Below are 18,442 nucleotides of genomic sequence, written 5' to 3'. Positions count from 1 at the left end.
ACTAATAATAATTAGCTTTCCATACCACTTCCAACTCCCTCGTGGTCCAGTGTCACATGCTGGTTACTGCTAAACTCCACTTCTTCAATGGGAGCCCTTCCAGTGACAATGGTAGTTTCAGGAATAGGCAGAAACACTTCTGCTAGCAGAGTGGTACCACTGTGTCCAATTGTTTCATATACCTGAAATTGAGGAAGAAAAACAGTCAAAGAAAAATAGCAGGAGTGTGCTCACTCCCAGATATTTAATCCACTTATCTATGTGGACCACTGTTCTCGCCCAGAGCATCCATTTCAGAGTGGAAAAGTTGAGTTGTATTATTACGGTTCCCATGGACAATAAGTTACACCCTATTTGTGGCCAAGTTGTTGACATCCTATCCTCTTGTCTGGTCTACTATCCTGGGATAGAGAGGTTAATCAAATTAGCAGCCTACCAAAACTGTTTCATTTCAAGCCAATACACAGGCTATCTGGAGAATGGGATTCCTCTTTTTCCTGGTTTATGTTATCTTGGAAAGAAATGCCATCAGGTGGAATGGGTCAGATAAAATGGGCATGCCACTAGGTGATTTATTATTTACACCAACCTCAAAGTCAATAGGAGAAGTGTCATACCTAGAAGTACTCTAGAGTATCAGGTTCAAATCTACTATTTAGTGAATCTTTCAAATTCTTTCCTTCAAGAGCTCATTTAATTTGTTGGCTGCTGAAACCCTACCAGCTCCTTCTCAGACTTTCTCCCAAGAGGGAGCCAACCAGACCCACTGCAGTCTAATTACTGTGGCGTGTCTCATTATACTGCCATCTCCATGAGATTAAGGGTCCATTGCCAAGGCAACCATAGATTATGAATATACAAGGCAGCTTCAGTAGGAACTTTGCTCCATTGGATCAAATTTCTCTTGTGTCCTTGGATCATTTTACTTTTGAGGTAAGAAGATGTCAAAATATTCCACAGTTCTGCTGGCTTCTTTCCTGTGTATTATTCTTTCCCTGCAAGAGGACTCTGGCTGGTACACATTTCTCCAAAGTGCTGATTTCACTTCTTTTATTTTTACTAATTAAATCTCCATATTTTTCTTCTTGTGCAATAGAGTCCCCCTCTGATCAATACTTTCCACTTACCACTGGCATGCACAAAGATGACACTACAGGTCTTCTCCCCCGACTCTTCCCTACAGGGCATATGATATGAATTCTTTCTCAAGGATGAAGATGAGGCTGAATTTGTGCTAGGCTGCCATCCTGGCCCCGTCTCCCTGGTATCCACCAGCTCGCATTTGCCAGATGGCTGACTGAGCTTGGAGGGGCTACTGGGGCAAAGACAAAGACATAACCACCGAACTCAGGACCCTAGACTTAATATCACTGTGAGCTATTCTAACAGGCTGTGTGCACTAAGAGACCTGTGATTGTCAGGGCCCACCTGTGCCAAGTGGCCAAGTCCACCTAATTCAGGGCTCAGCAGGAAGCCCATGAGTAATGCCACATTCTCCAAATTCATCTTTATCAGTAAAAAAGGTGATATTTTGTTCTCTATTAAAAAACATCTTTTATGGAAAACGTCAAACATATAATCCTAGAAGAACAATATAGCATGAACCCATCCCCTGGCTTCAAATACCATTAGCTTATGGCCAACCTGGTTTCATCTCTACTCTCATGCTTTCCCCTCTCCACCAGTATTTGGAACCCAGACATCATTTCATCTGTAAATATTTCAATATGTGTCTCCCAACGACAAGGATATAAAAAAAGCATAGTTTTAATATTATTATCACGGTAATTCCTTCATAATGTCAAATATCAGTAAGTTTTACATTTCCTTCAGAGTCTCAAGAAATTACTCTAAACTTTGTATGAATCAGGATCAAAATATATTCTGTACAGTGTGACTGGTTGATAAGTCCCTCAAGCCTCTATTAATTTGTAGGTGACACTCCTCCCTTTTCATAATTTTTAAATTTCTCTGTAATTTTATTGGTTTAGAGCTCTAATGGAAAAAAGAGTGCCATTTATTGCTTGCCCCAAACTCCCATAGGAGTTGTAATCTTACAGAACTTAAAGAACATAAAGCAGATGATTTTTTCTTGCACAGAAGACCTTGGTTGACCTGTTAAATTATGGACTCACTAGCATGAAGTTTCAGCCTGAGAAAATGGTATGTTTTCTTGCCTTTTTAAAACTTTTTTTTTTTTTTTTTGCCAACATTTTAATTGAGACATCCATTTGTACGCAGCCCAGTATGGGCTTTTGGTCTGGCATTTTGTTCAATCTTTCACACATTCCTATGAAGGATGGTTTGTGGTGAAGATTAAGCCAGATAATACAACCAACAATTCTGGATGATGGATTTGAGGGTCCAAGAGGAGAAACTCCTCCAGCCACTCATTTGGTAATTCAAAAAGCTGGGATTTGAATCCACAACTGTTTCACTTCAAAACTCATACACTTTTTTGCTATGTCTTCCTTATGGGCCAAGGACAATCTGAAAGGTGATCAAACAATTAAGAATTCTTTTAAAGTCATAGCCATGATCCAGAAAACACAATTAGTTTAGACAAACTGGTGAGAAATAATGATTGAAAGAGTATTTAAAATCTGAATAAAAAAAACAACAAAAAATGAAAGTACTATAAAAACAATGTCTAGGGGTGCCTGGGTGGCTCAGCTGGTTAAGCATCTGACTCTTGATCTCAGCTCAGGTCTTGATCTCAGGGTTGTGGGTTCAAACTCCGTGTTGAGTTCCATGATAGGCACGAAGCCTACTTTAAAAACAAACAAACAAAAAAAAAAAAAAAAAGCAATGTCTATAATGAAAACTTAAAGGATCACCTCAGCATATGTGATCATGATCAAAAGACTACTGAGCTACTCCTGTCTCAGACTCCTTGGTTGCTCAGAACTCTCAAGAGCGTTGCTGCCTCAGCAAGGCAGGTGTGTCCCGTTCACTCCAGAGCAGGTGCTTTAACTCACTGTAAGGTGCCCACATGTACTAGGCACCAAGCGAGACATGCGGTGAGTTGCCACCTGCCCACCCATACCCACTTATGAGCCACCACCATACCCTGTGTTTTCCCTAGAGAAACACTTATCCACTCTATCGAAATTTCTTGTTTATGCATCGTCTGTCTCACTGGACATGGAAATTCTTGAGGATAGAGGTCTTGCTTGATTTCCCTTTGAATGCCCAGTACCTGCCATCTGAGAATTAATGTATTTAGAAGGGAGCATGCTAACTCTTAAGAGAAGTAAGGCATTATTATTATTATCATCATCATTATTATTATTAAGTAAACTCTACCCTTAATGTGGGGCTCAAACTTTTGACCCTGAGCTCAAGAGTCACATGCTCTACTGACTGAACCAGTCAGGCGCCCCTAGAAATAAGGCATTAAATGATAAATCCTTGGAATGGAATGGTTTTCTTCTCTGAACAGCTGGTAGACTTGGGTGTAGTAAGGCTCTCAGATTTTCTCGCTTATTTTACTCCCTACTTGTCGCTCCTCTCACAGCCTGTAGAGGGCAGTGTGGTAGATAGGACAGGGCAGCCTTGTGTTGCAACAGATCTGAATCCTGACATTGACACTCAGTAGCTATGTGACCTTGGGCCTGACATTCCCTGCTTTTTGTTTTTATTGTAAAATGAAGACGTTATTTAAAGCTCTGCAGGAAGGCACTGGTGAAGCATTAGGACATGGTATGAAAAGTCTCTTTCCTTCCCTATGAGCTCAATAAATGTTTATTCTTCTTCCTCTGGGCATACAATTGACAATAAGCTCCTGCATTTTTATAGTACTTTGTGGTTTACAAAGCTCTTTCATAAACATAATTACCTTTCCAAGTATCTTGTTAAATCTTGCTGGTCAACTGGTTTTTTAGTAAACTCTATGAAATAAGAATTTCTTTTATTTAAATTAAACTTGTAAGATCTGTCTTTTCAAAGACACTAATTTTTTTCAAGGAAGACATTAAGTTGCTGAGGGTTTGTAGGAATTTTATGGCATATTCCATATTTGTAATGAAATCATCCATATTTCTGGGTCCCCAAAGGCAGGCAAGGAGGTGAAAAATGAACTACATTAAGGCTTAAATGCTTTAAAAAAAATCAGGAGCTAATGAAGTCCTGATATCACTTCAAGTTAAGGGAAGAGAAAGCATACCAATAATTAGAAAATACCATTTATGATGGCAAAACAAGTTTCAGAAAGTGACATGAATGCAGTATTTAATATTTCATTAAACCTTGTGTCTCTGACCTTGTGACTCTCTCACCTTCTACTACTTCAGAATTCCAAAATGTTCCAACACTCAATGCAGTTAAATAAGTGTGTGAAGCATATTTAAAAATAAGAACAAATCCAAATATTTTTCATATACCTTGCATCTCTTTCTATAACATAAGAACCCAGTGTTTGCTTTTTTAACTGTATAAGATAAAGTTTCTGTATTACATGGCACCAACAGCTTTACAAAAAACATCTCTGTTGGATTTTAATAATTCATCAAATACTTTAGTGTGGAAGGACCACAAGAGTTGCTTCCCAGCTTTTCTGTTTTGGTTTTTATTCCTTCTGGGTGTGCCCTGTGCTGGTCATCGTGCTAAAGTAATGACTCATAAAACATGCAGTTATTGTAGAAAGGGCATTTCTGGTGGACGTCAGAGGAAAGGTCCTTGTTCCCAGTCTTTGGAAACACATTCCTATTCAATGTCAGGAGAAGAACTAAATGGAGACTCTTGGTGCTTCATCTTTAGGACGGAGGCATTATGAACTCTAGGGGAGTGGAATGTTTGCTAATTGAGACTACGGTCTTGGAAGATCATTATCAACCTTTTAAATTATTTTATTTTTTTTAAAAGATTATTTATTTGAGACAGAGAGAGAGAGGTAGAGAGAGAGAGCATGTATGCAGGGGGAGGGGCAGACGTAGGGGGACAAGCAGGCTCCCTGCTGAGCAGGGAGCACGAGGCGGGGCTCGATCCCAGGACCCTGAGATCATTACCTGAGCCGAAGGCAGACGCTTAACCAACTGAGCCACCCAGGTGCCCATCAACTTTTTTTAATAAGGAAAAAGGGATTCCATCTGACAAAGCCAAAAAAACATCCAAAATTTTCCCACACTTTTCACTCTGCTCTTTCAAGGTGGCAGGAGTTCTATTTAATGCTAGGGTGCAATGCTGTTTTCAAAAAATCAGAAAATGGGCACCTTGGGCTTGGTGTTTGTAAACAGCTTTCTGTATAATTAAGGTTAACTTTTGTTTTTTTCCTAAGTCTGGGGTTGTCAACCTCAGCACTATTAACATTTTGGGTCGGACGAGTCTTCATTGTGGTGAGCTGTCCTGTACAGTGTAGGCTGTTTAGCAACATCCCTGGCCTCAACCCATTAGAGGTGCCCACTAGCTCCCCACTTGTTACTATTAAAATGTCTCCAGACACTGCCGCATGTCCCCTGGGGTGCAAAGCTACCTCTGCTTGAGAAGCACTGCTCTGAGCAAAACGAGGTCTTGTGTGTGTGTTTGAAGGCGGAATGCTAAGGGAGAAACATGACAGGAAATACCACTGATTCACATTCAACAGAGATGCTCAAATCAACACCCTAAAGTAAGCCACGATCCCTGTCAAACCCTGATCCCCTTCCCTCCTTTCCTTCTCTGCCGAGCCTCTGGGAGAGGAGCCTTCTCTTGGCATCTTCCCTTTTTCTCCCCCTGCCCTGCTGGACCTCAGTCACCAGGTCCCCCTGTCATTTCCCCACTGCAGTCTATTGCTGTGCCGGAGACCACATCAGGTTCGTCTTCCTCTCTCCTCTCCCCCCCGCCCTCCATGCCTTGCACAGTCTCTATGCAATAAGACACCCGTTGGAGCCAAGGTACAAACTACCGGTGGGTGCAGCATGATGAGGTGGATATGGAAGCAGGTTCTGGGGGCTGGGGGCTCGGGGCTGGCCCTGCCACCTTCTGCCTGTCTGACGTTAGGGCAGGTACTGAAGTTCTCAGCATTTCAGTATAATGGGGACCATAATACAGCTCCCGCGGGACTGTGGTGAAGAGGGAATGAGTTTATACACAGAGCATGGCGCCTGCAATATTGCAGTTGCTCAGGAACTGTTATACCAGATACTAAATAAATAGCTACGCCACTCAGTGGGCTGTGATGGCCGACACTGTTTTCTAAGACTTCTCCCACCATGATTAGCTCTCAAAGGGCAGAGATACGTCAAATATTAGACTTTGCTCTTCTTTACCGGTATACCCAATGAACAGGGTGAAATGAGTGTAGAATTTAGAGTCGGACAGACCTGGGTTTGAATTCTCCTCTGCCTCTTGACCTGCTCGGTGTTATAAAGTTTCTCAGTAACTCTGAAGCTCAGCGGGAGAATAACAGCACCTGTGGTTTTCTTTAGGATAACATCAGACAGCGTCTGTGAAAAACCTGGTATTGCGGTTAGATAAGCAGTAAGTGTTATTTCCTACAGATCTTCGCCATTTCACGGGCCTCTGTCCAGTCCAAGTCTGCATCTTCTCACCTGCAGATGATCTCACCTGGACCCCTGCCCTGTCCTCCCAGTGCAGCCACTGTCCTTTCTCCCTGCTCTCGGCCGCCTGGCTCCTCTGTTCTGCACACCACAGGGCCTCCTGGTATCTGCTCCCCTTGGCTCCTAGAGTCAGCTTTCAACAGTCTGACGCAGCATCATGCAACTGAGTAGATAGAGATGTGTGTGCGAAAACTATGTTTTGGACTAACATCCACAAAGGACCAGTAGCAACCATGAAAGTGAGCCAGCCAAGGGCTGACAAAGACACTTCTCCGAACAGGGCCGTTTCCCCCACTCCAAGAGTGCAGTTCTGCGGACAAGCAGGAGAGATCAGGAGAGGACGCGGGAAGGAACTCGACTGATCACCAACTAGGTTCAAAGGAAAAATCCCCTATCTCAGTCCACGTGCCAGGGATATGAAAGCTCAGCAGGATTGATTCATAAGGAAAAACAATGCTACAAAATGTAAGCACCACCCAACAGTACAACGTGATTGTTGTCAGTTTAGGGGGGGTCAGGAAGACGAAAGACTGGTACAGATGTGAATGATGAAGAAATAAAGGTAATCATCACAAAATTATTTTCTTTCCAGCCCTCCCTCCCTCCCTTCCTTTTTTTTAGGGTGAGGGGGAGAGAATCCTAAGCAGGCCCCACACTCAACGCGGAGCCTGACAAGGGGCTCGATCCCATGACCCTGAGATCATGACCCGAGCCGAAATCAAGAGTCGGATGCTTCACTGATTGAGCCACCCAGGTGCCCCAAAACTTATTTTATTTCTAAATCAACCTTCATTCTTGTGAAAGGCCAAGCATTTGTTTTGGAAAGACCTCAGAAGCAGAGATTTTTAGGACCTTTCTGGAGGGACTCTGGGCCTGCTCCTACTTCCCGAGAAGTCCTGCCTCACCCTCCCCTTGGGGCCAGCCGTGGTTCAACTCCTTTGTACTGTCGCAGGTCCGGCTGTCACGAAGTGCTGTCCATCCCTCCTTTCAAGGTCCCAGTGTTGTTCTAATGAATGCCTTCCACCAGCTTCCAGTTCTCTACCTCACACCTGGCTCAGGATTAGACATTCAGTTGGCTCTTAAGCAGCACACATGCACGGCGTGGATGTTGGGTCGCCAACTGATGCATTGTAGTTTTGAGAATCTCAGAACTTTTTCTGAAATACTCTGGGCTCTAACGTTAGGGATTTGATAACGCTGGAGTAAACAGATACATTTAAGGCAATTTTCCTCACCCTCTTAAAGCTGCCAGTAATTCTTGAACCTTCCCTAATTCCACACTTGCAATTATGTGGAAAATTCCCAAATAGCATAGCTCAATTCCTAGAGAGTTGAAATACAATAGCCCTTAAATTAATTTCATCTGTAACTACTCCTCAATCATAAAAATTATGCCATTGAGCCATTATGATATGTGATTTGATTCATTATCAAATCTCTATAGATAGCTTAAGAACTTAGCCAAGGCTCTTTTAATTTGTAATATTTAAAAGATTACATGATTCAGCTCTTAGGGCCAGGCTAATTGCCTATGAATATATTCTTGGTATTCCAGGATAAAATTTTGCTTGTTTAGTTAAAAGATTTATTTCATCATATTTTAGAGAATTACTTTTTTCATATTACTTAAAAAAATTGTTTTGATTGCAACATCCAAGCAAGCTAATATCCAAGGTAGCAAACAGGAGAGAGGTTAGGAGGCTCCCCTTCTATTTCAGATAAATGTGAAGTAAAATATTGGTGATGATGGAAGAGGGAGGACATCTTTCCTTCTACGGAAATTCAGAAGATGTAGGATTGCCCAGCAGAGAGGCTGTTACAGGCTGCCAGAGGGTCTGAGTACTCAGGGGCACCTGCCGGGGAGGGGGGCTCCTCTCCTGTCCTTTGTGCTCTTCTCGGTGGCGTGTCCCCTACCAGGGCTCCCTCTCCTTCCTACTGGCTGTGTTATCCCACATTATCGTCCCTCGCTTCACTCTGCCCCTCTACATGCTTTTTCCCCTTAATCTTGGTCTCCTCAGGTCAGCATTCCCTCTGCAGGGAGGAATGGGGGAGATGAATCAAGGACAGAATTCAAAGGAGGGGGCAAACTCTGAATAACTGAACGCTTTCCTATTCTGTGGACCTAGTATGCAGGGACTCACAGGGGGGCCTCCAGCGACCCCTCGTTATCCAGGGCAGGTGACAGTACAGCATCAAGTTGGCTTCTGGGGTTTGTGTTCATGTACTTTCTCCATCAAGTTTTCTTCTTCTTCCTTTTTTTTTTTTTTTTTAAAGATTTTTACTTATTTGAGCACACGAGCAAGGAGGAGAGGGAAAAGTAGGCTCCCCACTGAACAGGGAGCCTGACCTGGGGCTCGATCCAAGGACTCCAGGATCATGACCTGAGTGGAAGGCAGACGCTTAATGGACTGAGCCACCCAGGTGCCCCCCCATCAAGCTTTATTCTTAATTTAGACAGTTTTTTGTGTGCAGTAAATCTTTCTTTAAACTGTTGCTAAAGCCACATGGGTTCAGGGCCACAGCAGGAGTGTTCATATGGGAAGTGGCGAAGATGTGGGGCTTTGGAACCAGTGGGGTGCAACACTTACCCCAAAGGCATTCAGATTTTAAACCATCCAAAGGCCTTGGCCATGCAAACAGAAGGGCACTGCCCCCCAGCTCCTTACTCACGGAATCCCTGGACAGAAAGCCCTCTCTTAATCAGGTCTTAGTGGTACAGAGAGTGCTAGATTTTTAAATCTCAGCATATCTGAAGTGGGATTGTCTTTTGATCCACGGTGCATGGTAGTTGAGTGATGCAAATAATGGTGTGTCTCACAGGGAGTGGTGGTGGGGTGCAACCCAGTTCCTAGGGTCCCAGAGCCCCTCGAGGGGCTTTGCTAACAGGACAAAGGAAGAGGAACCCTCGGTGTGGTGCAGGCAGTCAGCAGGGGCCCCGGAGGAGAGGGGTGGGAGGGTGGGCATGACTCTGACACCCGAGAGCGTGGGCAGCTCCAGCTCACCTCCCAGCGCAGAGTGGGAGGTGACTCTGGGTGACTCTGCAGGCTCGCCTTCAGGCAGCATCACCCCAATGTCACCCTCTGTATCCACACAGCGTTGTAAACCAAGGCAGAAGCAAGGAGCAACTTACAGAGATAATCTTTCCACGGATGATCCCAGAAAGGGAATTTTCAGTCTTTAGGAAAGCTCAGTTTTTCACCAAACCTCCAAATCCAATCCCCTTTCAAATACCATTTTTTATGTTAACAAAATGTCCTTGCTTTCTCTTCCCGCCCAAAGTTAACTTTCAGGGGAGCAGCAAAATAAGTTCTATTTTTTTTTTTCAAGTTCCAGAATACATAGACACTTCCTTAAAAATTAGACAGGGTTTTAAAGATTAAAGGACTGACTGGGCCAAGTCAGCTCTAAAATTGAAAACAAACAAACCAACAAACCAAACCTTATTCAATTGTGTAGATGTCCGTGGTGTTATCAATATGGCAGAGAATCTGGCTTGAGTCTTGACGTGTGGTGCCGTGTAAGTGAGGACCGTCCTCTGCCCTCGCCACCCCCAGATCACAGATGAAACGGTACAGGATGAAATTGCTGCAGTCTCTGGGACGATCCCCATCTGAGGTGGTTGACCTTGGGTGCTCAGGGCTGACCCTTTTAGGGCCCCCATCCCATTGCTTGGCAGCCCTAATCTCATCCTGAGCATTGCTACTATGCTTCCTTCCCATTTCAAAAGGGCTCCGTATCTTAGCTGTCTCAAACTTCCTCTACCAGTTTTTTTAAGTCCTCTTTATTTTTTTATATTTATTTATTTTAGAGAGAGTGCATGCATGCACAAGTTGGGGAGGGGAGGGACAGAGGGAGAGGGAGAGAATCTTAAGCAGACTGCTCTGAGCGCTGAGCCAGACACAGGGGGTGGGGGGGGCTCCATCTCATGACCCTGAGATCATGACCTGAGCCAAATCAAGAGTCGGATGCTTAACTGACTGAGCCACCCAGGCACCCTCCTCTACCAGTTTTAATAGGCTTTTTTTTTAAACGTATTTTTTTTTTATTATGCTATGTTAGTCACCATACATCATTAGTTTTTGATGTAGTGTTCCACGATTCATTGTTTGTGTATAGCACCCAGTGCTCCATGCAGTATGTGCCCTCCTCAATACCCATCACCAGGCTAACCCATCCCCCCACCCCCTCCCCTCTAGAATGCTCAGTTTGTTTCTCAGAGTTCATAGACTCTCATGGTTCATCTCCCCCCTCCGACTACTGAGATCTAGGTAATGGTTGATGTCCAAAATATCAAAGAATATTCATGGCCAAGCGCTAACCAATCAGAAGAGATGTTAGCCACACATGGGAACAAGGTGCTGGAGGCATTAGCCTTGTTCACACACTCTTTAATTGGCTCATTGTGGGAAGGTCCAGGGGATCTTGGAAGTGGTGTCTACGTGGCCAGGGCGGCATTTGGGGGATGCAGTACAGAAGTATTTAAGTATTTTATTTTATTAAAGATTTTATTTATTTATTTGAGAGAGAAAGAGCACAAGCAGGTGGAGGGGCAGAGGGAGAGGGACAAGCAGACTCCCTGCCTAGCAGGGAGCATGGTGCGGGGCTCGATCCCAGGACCCTGGGATCATGACCTGAGCCAAAGGCAGATACTCAACCGACTGAGCCACCCACGCACCCCTAAATATTTTAATAATGATACAGCTGTAATGGTACCTGCAGCTAATGTCAAATACAACCAATAGGTAGTGGCTGCCTCAAGTACAGTGTTGAGAAGGATTCTGAAGTCCTATCCAGCCTCAGTGTGGGGGGAAAAAGACACTATCAAGTAGTCATTTCTTGCAAGGGTGGTGGATGGGAACGAGACATTTGTGCATACATGGTGGATGCAGACTATGTGGGTAGTGGATGGCAAGCAAAGGCATGTGTGCCAGATATTTGCAACCCTAGTTAACAGGCTATCATAAAAGAGAATTCTGTTAGCATCACAGAAGAGGATTCACCATTAGAACAGCAAGCTTGGACACCGTAGTGGATTAAATAGTGTCCTCTAAAAATTACTGTCTACCTGGAACCACAGAATGTGACCTTATCTGGAAATAGGGTCTTTACAGATGTAATTAGTTAAACATCGAGATGAGCTCACATGGGATTGCGGTTGGCCTAAGTCCAGTGAGAATGTCCTTGTAAGAAACAAAAAAGGATACATAGAGACAGGGAGGTGGCCACGTGAAGATGGCAGCAGATTGGAGTGACGCTATAAGCCAAGGGACGCCAAGGACCACCAGAATCGGCAGAGGCATGGAAGGATTCTCCTCTAGAGCTTTGCGGGGAGCATGGCCCTACTGGCCCCTAGATTTCAGACCTCAGGCCCTCCAGAGCTGTGAAAGAATAAGTATCTGTTGTTTTAAGCCACTAAGTTTGAGCACCTTAATTGGGGCAGCCCTAGGAAGCTAAATAGGCACAAATAAATATATAGCTAATGGTGGGATTTAGATTAGTGGTGATATTTATTTTGGGGGAATCCTATAACCTGCAGCCACCCCATCGTAGCCACCTGTGATGATGGCGGTATTGATTTCTGAGGTATTTCATGCTAGGATCCAGGCAGACAGCAATACTGAAGTACGCCTCCAAAGAAAAAACCAGGGCCCCCCTACCTCTCATCCCCCTTCCCCATCTCGAGGCACACACTGGAGCACCGTGGCCAGGATTTTCAGGAGGTGAGGAGGAAACAGATCTCCTTCTGCCAAGACCATAAGGACAGACGTGCCCAAGAGGAGGCCGACCTTCTGTTCACCTTGAAAATCTATCAGGACACCGTGTTGCCAATGGATGACTTAAAACCATCTTGTACCTGGAGCATCTGGATGGCTCAGTCGGTTGAGCGTCCGGCTCTTGGTTTTGGTTCAGGTCATAATCTCAGGGTTGTGAGATCGAGCCCCACGTTGGGTTTCCCACTCACTGGGGACTCTGCTTCCCCTCTCCCCTCCCTCTGCCCCTCCCCCTGCTTGTGCACTCTCTTGCTCTTTCTCTGTCTAAAATAAATAAATAAATCTTCAAACCACTCATACCTGTGATCACCAAAAAAATGCTTGGGACAATGACTATAAGTAAAATGCATACCTGTAATGTTAAACTCTCTGGCCAGTTGAATATCTGCAAATTGAAAATCTGTCCAAAATGAACTCGGAAGTCTGCCCCGAGTGGCCGACTGTCGGTCCTGGACACTTCCTTTTGGTTGAAGATCACCTTTAGATATATGGAGCGCCTCTTGACATCCTCCCTTCGCAAGACCTCCGCCCTGCAAAGTGAGACCGATCACAGATGGGGTTAGTAGTTTACTAGGGAAAAGTGGAGCATCTGACGAATGAATGGACACTGAACAGAACAAGATACACTGGGGCGACTCTGCCAATCACTGGAGCTCTTGTCACACCAAAACAGCCACGGGTCTCGAGGAGCTTCATATAATAAACTGTGATACGGACTAACAAAGAGGCACTCAAAAGCCCATCAGGGACTGAAGAATTGCAGTCCAAGCATCATTCACTATATTACGGCGTCCTTAAATGTTTTCAAAGAAGCTTTACGTTTGCACCCCAAAGTTTTAAGTAAACGGAAACATAGTCCTTGTAAGTACAGTGAATCCAATCCATAAGGGACAGTAGTGATGGATATTTGGGTGGGATGTTTTATCCTAAAAATGTAATAGCATATCGGGCGCCTGGGTGCCTCAGTTGTTAAGCGTCTGCCTTCGGCTCAGGTCATGATCCCAGGGTCCTGGGATCGAGTCCCACGTCGGGCTCCCTGCTCGGGGGGAAGCCTGCTTCTCCCTCTCCCACTCCCCCGCTTGTGTTCCTGCTCTCGCTGTCTCTCTCTCTGTCAAATAAATAAATAAAATCTTTAAAAAAAAAAATGTAACAGCGTATTGTAACAGGTCAAATCCACTTCTCCAAGATTCGAGTTTTTTTTTTTTTTTTTTTAACACTTTCCAACGGTGAGTACTCACCGGATGCAGGGGATTAAGAGAGGTTTCTTTTTTTAAAAGGCCACTTGGATTCCAAAAAAGATATCCTGGCAAGCGTGTCATTCTTAGAGCAAGGAAGTTAAAAAAAAAAAGTGAAACCCCCAAGAGTAGTCTTTAATTTTATTGTGTATATTTTCCGAAATACTCACCCAGAGTGCCAGTTGTTGGTTAAGTCAATAGCAACTCAAGTTCGGTAAGAACAGGGAACGTTCAGAAAAATGAAATAAAATCCAAAGCACACTCAGGGTTTTTTTGGGTGGTGAAGTCTTTTTTTTTTAAATGGCAGCGAGACAGGGGCGCCTGGGTGGCCCAGTGGGTTGTGTCTGACTTCAGCTCAGGTCATGATCCCGGGGTCCTGGGATCAAGCCCCACATCGGGCTCCCAGCTCAGCGGGGAATCTGCTTGTCCCTCTGACCCTCCCCCTGCTCGTGCTCTCTCTCTCTCAAATAAATAAATAAATGAATAAATAATCTTTAAAAAATTAAAAAAATAAATTTCAGTGAGACATACACATCATCATACCATTTTAACTATTTTTAAGTGGACAGTTCAGTGGCATTAAATACATTCACAATGTTGTGCATCTATTCCACTATCCTCCAGAACGTTTTCATAATCCCAAATAGAAATTTTGTACCCATTAAATTGGGTGGTAGTTTTAACTCTTTACATCTCTGTAATTTAAGCGCATCCCAGATATAGAATTGCTCCAATGACTTCAACTTTTTTTTTTCTATAAAGGAGTTTAACACCAAATTTCAAGAAGTATTCAAGACACCTAAAGACTTGACTCAGAGTTGTTTTATGGTTTCTCCCCGGTAACATCCTGCTACAGACAGACCTAAGACTCCCCCTTCTTTTGCATGGTTCCCCCTTATATGATGGTCTGATGAGAAGGGTTGATCATGATCACTGATTTGGGGTAACCTAAGTTATAGTCCCAATCTCAGTGAAAACCAAGAAATTTAAGACTGAGGCATATATTCTCAGTCAAAACAAGACTCATGACAAAAGACTGCCAAATCCAGCTCAAATTTTCCCTTTAAAAAAACATGTAATCCAAAAAAAAAGTGTAATCACATATTTTGGATGTTTTTTTTTTTTTATGGCAAGCTATCTGTGCCTTGAAAATAGCTTATTCAGTGCTGGGGAATAGTTTATTTATGTGTAGTATCTGAATGCTGTGAGGTTGGGAGAACACAAGAAAAAAGCCAGAGTTAAAAAATACATTACTGGTACATTAACAGAAGTTTGAAACTGAGGTCTTATATGGACATTCTAATGAATCCCCACATCCTAATTATTTCTGAGGGTGACTGAATTTATTATATGTATAGATGTATGTATATAAGGTGAAGCTTCTGACGGTTTCTCAAGCATCACATGAATGACTAGAAATGTATTTCTTTTTTTTTGAGAGAGAGAAAAAGAGAGAGAGAGAGCACACGTGGGGTGGGAGGGGCAGAGGGAGAGGGAGATAGAGAATCTTATGTAGGCTCCACGCCCAGAGCAGAACCTAACATGGGGCTCGATCTCCTAACACTGAGATCATGACCTGAGCCTAAATCAAGAGTCAGACACTTAACCAACTGAGCCACCCAGGAGCCCCTAGAAGTGTATTTCTATCAAATCTGGAGAATATGCGTCAGATGGCTACAGGGGGGTATCCACAGTTCCTCTGGGAGGCTCTCTGGGGGCCTTCAAAGAGAGAAGCTAGCCCCCCTGGGGCAGCTGAACACAAGGGCCAAGGACAGACCTGCATGTCCGTGCTGGGGAGCAGAGAATGTGCTACCAATGGAGAGAAGATACCCTGATGTTACAGACAAAGGCTCTAAATCAAAAGCCATGCAGGTACCACCTGCTACAGGCAGCTTCCCTCAGCGTGCTCCGGAGTGGCCCCTGGGGATGCCCGAGGTAGGGGAACCATTTGAAATCACCGAAATACGGACAAATATCTACGAGTTCATGTAGTTCCATCTGAGACAGATCTACAGAGCTCATGATTCTCCTGATCACACTGTGCCAGGCAGGGGGCGTCTGCTCACCTGGGACACTGCTCGTTGGGAGTGACGCTCCCTGCCAGGCTCAGCTCCGGCACCAGCGTGGGCTCCCCAGGACTTCTCCTGCTCCGGGCTGCCCTCTCCCTCACTTGTTGCTCTACCAGCACCCGATCGGTGGGCTCTGGGGGGACTGGTTTCACAGGCTCTTCCTTGGGATACGGCTCCTCCATCTCCTCATTGGGATGTTCTTCGACAGCTTGCTTCTTTTTCTTCTTCTTGGCCCTCTGTTGGGTAAAAAGCAATCTTATGTCAAACAGAAATGTTGCAATTTCGCTTACAACCAGTCTTCAGAACCAGATGGACCCGGATGCCGACCCAGCTCGGCCTTAAGCAGCTGTGTGCGCTCGGGCAGCTGCTTGATCTCTCTGCGCCTGTTTTCTCATCTGCAGAATGGGGACAATCACAGGAAGCTCTTCCCAGAGTTGTTGGCCTGAGGTAATGCCTGACCTAGAAAGAGCTTAAAAATGTTAGCCATTCCGGTGATCATTAATATTGGCTCTAAAGGCCAAGGACACATCTTGAAAGTAAAGTAAGGCTTGTGGGCACAGCTATTGCAGGTTACCTGATCTGTTACTTATTGTGCTTGGATTCAATATTGCAGGGTTATGGGTAAAAAGTTATATCATTTTCCCAGGGAACCCCAGAGGCATCAATGCCCTACCTTTAGTGGGAGACAGAGTAGAGCCAGCAGGGGCCCCAGTCGGTCTGTCCAGTTTCCCTCCTCCGGTCTCAAGGGGCGGCCTCCCAGACCCCTCCTGTCCCCAAGGTCAGCCCTGCTCAAGGCCGAGGGACTTGACAAACCTGGGCTTTCTTCCAGGCTTTCCACTGCTGGTATGCGGCTCTATACCCTTCCATCTTCTGTTCATACTCTTCCATGTGCTCTTCCAACAACTCACTTATCTCAGCTTGAATTTCTGCCTCATATGCTTCTTCGTCTGTTTTCTGGTCAACTTTTTCCCTTTAAAATAATTTACAGTACCTTGGTTATCTCTTGAAATTAAGTAACAGAGTAATAATAACAGCAAACACCTGTATGGGGCTTGCTATGTGACAGGGCCTCATCTGAAAGCTTTGTAACTGTTAACTCTCAACCCTGGGAGGCCGATACTACGAGCATCTGCATTTCACAGGCAAGGAGACTGGGGCACAGAGAGATGAAGTGACTTGCCCAAGAATACACAGTTGGTGAGTGGAGGGAGCTGGAATATGAGCTATAGATTGCTACTTACGGTTAAGCAACGACGTCCCCCTGAGCTAAGTGATCCAGAGCATACAGACCCAGCACCTGCAGATGCTCAACCACCAGGGGTAGAGTGTCATTGTAGTTATTAGTGCTGCAGGTCTCTGAGGAACCACTTCATTATGTTGCTTCTGAGCCCCCGAAACTACTAGTCTGACTTTGGATTGGCAATATGAGTTTTTCTTGGATGATTCTGCCGATACTTTATCGGGAGCTCTGCCCAGCCCAAAGCCATGTTTCCCGCAGTGTGCTCAGTAGGACCTTTGTGCTGGGAGATCTCCTGCCCCAAAAGGTGCTGTGGCCCAATCCACCCGAGATTAGACAAATGTGGTATGTGAATCAGCGTGTGATTCTTCTGGAAGGGGGTGGCAGGCACGCCACACCCAACTCCTCCTCCCTAGCACTTTGGGATTGTTGCAGCTCATTGCCCGGGCTTACGTGATCAATGCCGTCTGGCCTGCAGGTTCTACTCCTAAAGTTCTTGTTCCTTTTAAGGTTGGCACAGATTTGCTTACATTCACGTGGGCCCTGGTGGTTTAGCAATTAGCGGTTCCCTAAGGCACAGACTCAGCGCTCCAGGATACTATGAAGACATCACTTTGGAAACGCAGTGGCACTGGAAATTTATAAGCATCGGAGAAATCTGGTTCATAAATTACGCTCCATCTCTGACATATAGAGACCCATTCGCTTTGCTCCCTGTTATTCAGAGGCATCCATAAACTAGTGGAAATTTGATGACTTTTGCAGGGAAAAATTTATGCTGTATCATAAGGTGCCTAGGTGTATCAAAAGTGTGAAGGGCACTCCAAAAGAATTTAGGAGGCAGCTACTTATGGGAGGAAGGGGTGTTAAGTATCACGAAAAGTGTCACCTAGAGGTGATCTTAAGGGCAAATTTCCTATAAAGTTTAGTTTATCCTAAACTGAAGGAAGGAAAGAGGAAACAGGTAAATATTTATGTTCTGCTTCTGGTGGGAGGGGTAGCCTGAGAGATGGAATTTGGAAGCTGAAACCCTGGAATTTCTGGGAGACACCCACAGTTTCTGTGGGACAGACAGAATTTGTTTTTCATTAACTAAGCAGATCCTGAGTGGCAGGTGCTCTGTTTGGGACCAGAGATCCAATGGTGACCAGGTGCCTGCCCTCATAAAGCATGATCTGTTTGTCCTGGGAACGGTAGGATGTTTTCAGAGTGTTATGAAAATTACAGCCCTAAAAGAAAATCACAATCCGTAGCTATCTTTGGCTGAAACATGGCTGTCTTCAGAGCAAAGTATCAGATAATTGCCCACATTTATTACTTTTCATGTTGATGTACAGCACAACACTTACTCTGAAGAAACAGTCAGGAAGGGATGAAAACCAGCAGCACAGATGCTCTTTAATTAATATACAGAATATACTTTTGTTGTGATAACTGTCCTCTTAGTCATGTATCAAAGTCTAGTGGATTAGGTAGCGAGCATACTTTCTCTACACCGTACAAAGAGAGATTCCAAATGGACTGAAGATGAATGTGGAAGATAAAACAATAAGGATTATAGAGACAATAGAGTAGAATATCTACTTGACTCGGG

General features: G+C 44.5%; 1 protein-coding gene across 1 annotated transcript in view; it reads right to left on the bottom strand.

Moving 5' to 3' along the window:
• Nucleotides 1-18,442, bottom strand: part of CC2D2A (coiled-coil and C2 domain containing 2A) — a 130,425-nt gene that overhangs the window by 52,189 nt on the left and 59,794 nt on the right. The window contains exons 15-18 of the mRNA XM_025887332.2: nucleotides 16,425-16,581; nucleotides 15,609-15,847; nucleotides 12,660-12,837; nucleotides 26-182 (exon numbers count right to left, since the gene is read on the bottom strand). Coding sequence (XP_025743117.1) covers nucleotides 26-182; nucleotides 12,660-12,837; nucleotides 15,609-15,847; nucleotides 16,425-16,581 — 731 coding nt within the window. The remainder of the gene's footprint in view (nucleotides 1-25; nucleotides 183-12,659; nucleotides 12,838-15,608; nucleotides 15,848-16,424; nucleotides 16,582-18,442) is intronic.

This window comes from Callorhinus ursinus, unplaced genomic scaffold, assembly GCF_003265705.2.
Source record: "Callorhinus ursinus isolate GAN/ISIS: 27379988/994484 unplaced genomic scaffold, GSC_fseal_2.0 scaffold4, whole genome shotgun sequence".
Lineage (NCBI taxonomy): Eukaryota > Metazoa > Chordata > Mammalia > Carnivora > Otariidae > Callorhinus > Callorhinus ursinus.
The sequence above is the reverse complement of the archived record's forward strand: the minus strand, read 5'-3'. Positions and strand labels throughout refer to the sequence as shown.